The sequence below is a fragment of the Oncorhynchus tshawytscha genome, linkage group LG09 (genome assembly GCF_018296145.1).
Source record: "Oncorhynchus tshawytscha isolate Ot180627B linkage group LG09, Otsh_v2.0, whole genome shotgun sequence".
In the NCBI taxonomy this organism is placed as follows: domain Eukaryota; kingdom Metazoa; phylum Chordata; class Actinopteri; order Salmoniformes; family Salmonidae; genus Oncorhynchus; species Oncorhynchus tshawytscha.
The window spans coordinates 71,007,655-71,014,082 of record NC_056437.1 but is presented as its reverse complement, the minus strand read 5'-3'; the positions used below and the strand labels follow the sequence as shown (position 1 = coordinate 71,014,082).

At 43.9% G+C, this 6,428-nt stretch overlaps 1 protein-coding gene across 1 annotated transcript; it reads right to left on the bottom strand.

The window, feature by feature from the left end:
- Nucleotides 1–3,264: 3,264 nt before the first annotated feature.
- LOC112258569 (keratin, type I cytoskeletal 13-like) lies at nucleotides 3,265–5,799 on the bottom strand. The gene is made up of 7 exons (XM_042327341.1): nucleotides 5,269–5,799; nucleotides 4,749–4,831; nucleotides 4,483–4,639; nucleotides 4,170–4,331; nucleotides 3,928–4,053; nucleotides 3,608–3,828; nucleotides 3,265–3,501 (listed from the first exon to the last, which is right to left on the bottom strand). Exons 1-7 carry the CDS (start codon nucleotides 5,734–5,736, stop codon nucleotides 3,378–3,380), a joined length of 1,341 nt encoding a protein of 446 aa, XP_042183275.1. The 5' UTR covers nucleotides 5,737–5,799; the 3' UTR covers nucleotides 3,265–3,377.
- Between the last annotated feature and the right edge of the window lie 629 nt (nucleotides 5,800–6,428).

Below are 6,428 nucleotides of genomic sequence, written 5' to 3'. Positions count from 1 at the left end.
CTTAGAAATGTCCTTGCTTTTGAAAGAAAAGCTACTTATTTCTCCACTAAAATGACATAAATCAGAAATACAGTGTAGACATTGTTAATGTTGCAAATGACTATTGTAGCTGGAAATGGCTGATTGTCATAAGTCTAGGTGATGCTGGTAAGGCGGAGTCAGGCGCAGGACACAGAGATGAGTAATAACCGTAACTTTACTCAAAAACAATATTCCATGAAGGAGACAAAATATTCCAGTTCACAAAATGAGACAACTTTACAATAACAAACACGCACAAAATCAAGGGGGAAACCAGAGGGGTTAAATAGTGAACAATGATTATGGAATGGAAACCAGGTGTGTACAATGAAGACAAAACAAATGGAAAATTAAACGTGGATCAGTGGCGACTAGAAAACCGGTGACGTCGACCGCCGAACGCCGCCCGTACAAGGAGAGGGACCAACTTCGGCGGAAGTCGTGACACTGATTTTTAATGGAATATCTACATAGGCGTACAGAGGCCTGGCCTTCTAGGTAGAGGTGCAAAGAAAAAGCCATATCTCAGACTGGCCAATAAAAAGAAAAGATTAAGATGGGCAATAGGACACAGACACTGGACAGAGGAACTCCAGCCAGCATCCCAGAGTCGCCTCTTCACTGTCGATGTTGAGACTGGTGTTTTGCGGGTACTATGTAATGAAGCTGCCAGTTGAGGACTTGTGAGGTGTCTGTTTCTCAAACTAGACTCTCTAATGTACTTGTCCTCTTGCTCAGTTGTGCACCGGGGCCTCCCACTCCTATTTCTATTCAGTTTGCGCTGTTCTGTGAAGGGAGTAGTACACAGCGTTGTACGAGATCTTCAGTTTCTTGGCAATTTCTCGCATGGAATAGTCTTCATTTCTCAGAACAAGAATAGACTGACGAATTTCAGAAGAAGGTTATTTGTTTCTGGCCATTTTGAGTGAGCCTGTAATCGAACCCACAAATGCTGATGCTCCAGATACTCAACTACTTTAAAGAAGGTCAGTTTTATTGCTTCTTTAATCAGAACACCAGTTTTCAGCTGTGCTAACATAATTGCAAAAGGGTTTTCTAATGATCAATTAGCCTTTTATAATGATAAACTTGGATTAGCTAACATAACATGCCATTGGAACACAGGAGTGATGGTTGCTGACAATGGGCCTCTGTACGCCTATGTAGATATTCCATTAAAAATCAGCCGTTTCCAACTACAATAGTCCTTTACAACATTAACAATGTCGACACTGTATTTCTGATCAATTTGATGTTATTTATTGGCAGGCTCAACAGCCTTGGTTTCTCAAATGATTGCCTCGCCTGGTTCACCAAATACTTCTCTGATAGAGTTCAATGTGTCAAATCGGAGGGCCTGTTGTCCGGACCTCTGGCAGTCTCTATGCGGGTGCCACAGGGTTCAATTCTCGGTCTGACTCTCTTCTCTGTATACATCAATGATGTCCCTCTTGCTGCTGGTGATTCTCTGATCCACCTCTACGCAGACGACACCATTCTGTATACTTCTGACCCTTCTTTGGACACTGTGGTAACTAACCTCCAGACGAGCTTTAATGCCATACAACTCTCCTTCCGTGGCCTCCAACTGCTCTTAAATGCAAGTAAAACTAAATGCATGCTCTTCAACCGATCACTGCCCGCACCCGCCCGCTTGTCCAGCATCCCTACTCTGGACGGCTCCAACTTAGAGTATGTGGATAACTACAAATACCTAGGTGTCTGGTTAGACTGTAAACTCTCCTTCCAGACTCACATTAAGCATCTCCAATCCAATATTAAATCTAGAATCGGCTTCCTATTTCGCAACAAAGCATCCTTCACTCATGCTGCCAAACATACCCTCGTAAAACTGACCATCCTACCGATCCTCGACTTCGGCGATGTAATTTATAAAATAGCCTCCAACACTCTACTCAACAAACTGGATGCAGTCTATCACAGTGCCATCCGTTTTGTCACCAAAGCCCCATATACTACCCACCACTGCGAGCGTACTCTTGATGGCTGGCCCTCATTTCTCACTCGTTGTCAAACCCACTGGCTCCAGGTCTTGCACATTCATCTTTTGCACATCTACCATTCCAGTGTTTAATTGCTATTTTGTAATTTATTCGCCATCATAGTCTATTTATTGCCTTAACTCCCTTATCTTACCTCATTTGCACTCACTGTATATAGACCTTTTGTTTTATTTTTTTCTGCTGTATTATTGACTGTATGTTTTGTTTATTCCATGTGTAACTCTGTGTTGTTGTACATGTCAAACTGCTATGCTTTATCTTGGCCAGGTCGCAGTTGCAAATGAGAACTTGTTCTCTGCCAAGGGATTCCTAGATCACTGGGTTGGCTGAAGTTCCAAAACACTGTTTGTGCTATTAATTGTTTAATCCAACAGTGAAAGAGGAAAAACTGATAACTGGTGATCTTATATCAGTAATTGACACTTGTTGTTGAATGCACACACCATTAAATGGCCAACTGGGTTAAATGGACAAAGGTCATCTTCAATAAGACTGCAATTAGACTTAACAACTGATTACTATGTTTACATTATTCGTTTGACTTTCAATTGGCCAGATATAATCTGTTTATTTAGTGTCCCATGGCTTTATAGTATGTCAACAAAAGGTTATTAATGGAGTAAGCAGACATATTACATTGTTAACTGCAGTGTAGACATCATTATTCTACATTTATGGGGTGAGGCCTTTTATAGGGTACAAAGGGCTTTAATAGCCTATGATAAGGGCTTAGCTTATAATAAATGTATTGTGCGTGCAATTAAAGGTAAAGATAGCGAGATGATGTTGCAACAAACAGCACCGTAGATAATGAGATGAGCGTGATGCAATACTTTGCTCTTACACAGTCACACAGAGTATCTGCGCATGTCCACGGGTGAACTTCACGCTGCTACAAAGTGGTAGCTACGGTACCAAAGCAGCTGAGAAGTTTAGCCTTGCGCTTCAACACTCTTAGTTGTTGCGGACGTTGACCCACTATGTATTTACTTTGTACATGCAACATCCTCTTGCTGAGTTTCCCCTATTTGGTCAAACATTTGTCAAGTTTATGTTATTTTGCAAGGGAAAGAGTGTATTTTTTTTCCATACAGCCTAATTAACTGTCAGTGTTAAACATGACATCAAAAGGAAAGGCTACCAGAGTTAGATTAACAGGTAATGCTCAGGAAATGTGTATTGAGTTGATGTGAAGTAGAAAATGCCAAGACACGAAAAGTCAGTTTCAACACTTCAGAGTACGTTTATTTCTTAATCTCTCTGAGAAAGTTTGACAGTAGTCATCAGAGATATGGTGTTCTTTGTTGTGACATTTCTGGTTCAAGATGTTTCTCACGGGGACACAACCAGTGTCCCGGCAGAGGAACTGGTAGAGCTGACCACCTTGCCGTCCACCATTTCCTCCACAATAGTCACCACCTTGCGTGTTGTTGTGGACGAGGATGAGGATGACATGCTGAAAGAGCAAAAAAACTATGTTGTTAGGTTCCATCATTCTGAGGCCAATTTTTGACTGTATGTCTATGCCATCTGAAACACGAGGCATGAGACTCAAAGCTTACCTGCTAGCCTCTCCATCCAGCAGTCTCCTGTACTCGGCGATCTCCATCTCCAGTCTGGTCTTGATGTCCAGCAGCATCCGGTATTCGTGTCCTTGTCGTTCCAGCTCAGCCCTGAGATTCACCAACTGTTCCTCCAAGCTAGTCACCTGCATCTGATAACCCGACAGCTGCATGGAGTAACGGTTCTTTGTCTCTGCGAGGTTATTTTCCATGGATGATTTCTATTGGAGAGAAATGAAGAGCAAAACAAAACATCAGGAAGTAGTTGAGCAAATTCATTGATGGGTGGCAGACATTGAAACATTCTTGAACAGTCTTACCATGCTTATTTGTGATTGCAGTTCGATTTCAAGACTCTGCAGTGTGCGTTTGACTTCTGAGATTTCAGATCTGGACGTTTGGATAACTTCTGTGCTGATTGCAACCTCCTTGTTCAGCGCCTCGGTCTGTGGAAAACACCATCCAAAATAATGTTTTTACATGAACAATTAAATTGATGGGACATTTTGGACATCATGGACCTAAATTATGGATTCATTTTTATAACGAGAAACAGTATTACCTTGGCGTGGAACCAGACCTCCAGTTCTCTGTTGTTCTTGGCAGCGACAGCCTCGTAGTGTTCGCGAATCTCAGCCATGACTCTGCTGAGGTCTTCCTGCGGTGGAGCCTCAACCTCCACATGGACCTGGCCGCTCATCTGGGCACGCATGGACAACAGCTCCTAAAGGAATCATGGATAGTCTGGGTCAACCTCAGTCATGCATTACTCATTATGCATGACATTGATGTCCCCCCCAATCAACTGATGACAAATCTTCATGAAGCTTGGCAATTACTTCTGTATGACTAAATCTAAAGTCACTCAGACTCACCTCCTCATGGTTCTTCTTGAGGAAGATCAACTCCTCTCTCAGCCCCTCAATCTGCATCTCCAGGTCAGATCTGGCCATGGTCAGGTCATCCAGCACCCTCCTCAGGCCACTGATGTCGGCCTCCACAGACTGCCTCATGGACAGCTCGTTCTCATACCTAAGCAAAATCAAAACAGCTTTGTTTACTGGACTAAAGTTATACTCTATCTACTGAAGACAGTATGGATTGATGCATATTTATTGTGATCATTCATGATGTCACCCACTTGACCCTGAAGTCATCTGCTGCCAGCTTGGCGTTGTCAATGCTGAGGTAGATTCCACTGTTGATGCGTGTGGCATCCTGGATCTGAAAGAGAAAATTAAGTTTTGGAATTTAACAGTTTTGTCTGGAGTGATTAAATGAATGGCGCTATAAACTTGATCTGATTTTGAGGCCGTTTTGGGTGTGTTAGTGTGTCTGACATTGGACCAGAGATCAATGACCCTGGGGATACATACACTGCATTCACAGTGCACAATGGTGTTAATGATAAAGCTACATTTAAGAACATCAACACGGTAATGGCCATTAACTAGATTTATGATATTTTCCTTGATATTATCGGGTCACTGGTGAAGGCTTACTAAATAGTGGTGTTTATTTTGTGCCTTGGAGTAACTGGCACTCCCCTTCCTCTTCCACAATAGTAAGGTAACAGCTATCAGTGGCCGTAAAACCCAGCCTTTATTAAACAAGTGGTAAAAGTAGTCATACTGCAGTTGTAAACGAGTTGACTGACATACCTTGCCTTGGAGTTCGGTGATAGAGAGATGGAAGTCACTGTAGTCACGACCAGTGGGGGAGGTCTTGGCCTCCAGGAACATGTGGATCTTGTGCTCCAGATCAGCGTTGGCCGTCTCCAGGGAGCGGACCTTGTCCAGGTAAGTGGCCAGACGGTCGTTCAGGTTCTGCATGGTGGCCTTCTCGTTGGCAGACACGTGCAGGTCCAGGCCATCAGACAGGTTGAAGCCACCTCCACCACCACCCATGCCAAAACCACCACCAGCAGAGAAGGACCTGGATGCACTGGAACTGGAGATCCGGACCCCGGAGCCACCTGCACCCCCGTACACGCTGCCGGCCCTCATGCCGCTGATGCGGCTGCCACCTCCCATGCTGCCACCTCCAGACATGGAGAGGCGAGAGAAGCCCATAGGTGCTCCCCTCATGGATCCACCAGAGGACATGAAGCTGCTGCTGGAGAAGGACATGTTGATTGAGTCTGCGGTCTTACTGCTCTAGCTGGAGCGGACTTAGTGAAGAGTGGAGGAGAAGGGCTAGTTGTTTTATACAACTTCACAGGGGGGGCGGGGGGGTAGAGGTGGGAGGGAAAAGATAATGAAAGGCGTGGGAGAAACACCTCCCCAAAGTCTCCTATTCAAGTCATAAAAAGCAAATGCGCGCACACAGGCATGACAGACTCAATCTGTCAATTGCTTGTGGGTGTGGCACAGGGCAGCGTTTTCTGAGATGTCATTTCTTATCAATCGTCATGTATTTCTGCTCGTCATAGAGTATCAGTCTGCAGAGCACATGTTTAATAATGTACTGTCAGGATTAAAACACACTATACCATTGAAAGTTAATCTTTAATACAATTTGACTTAAAACACAATTTAGAACAAACAAAAGTGTAGTGGAGATTGCGCCTTGGTTAAAGAGTAACTTTCCCCCTGATTACACACGGCACCCTAGCTGTGCCAGTAAGACACTAAGGGTGAGAAGTGTGTGTGGACTGGCTAAAGATAACGCATTGAGTCAAGGCCATCTCCATGCAAACTTTTAACAACTGCTTACAACTCAGTCTTTCATGAAGGAATGTGGTGCCCTGGATTCACTGGCAGCAGCTTTGCATTGTGCACACCGGGATTACGACATAAACCAGTTCTTTGGTCAACAACAC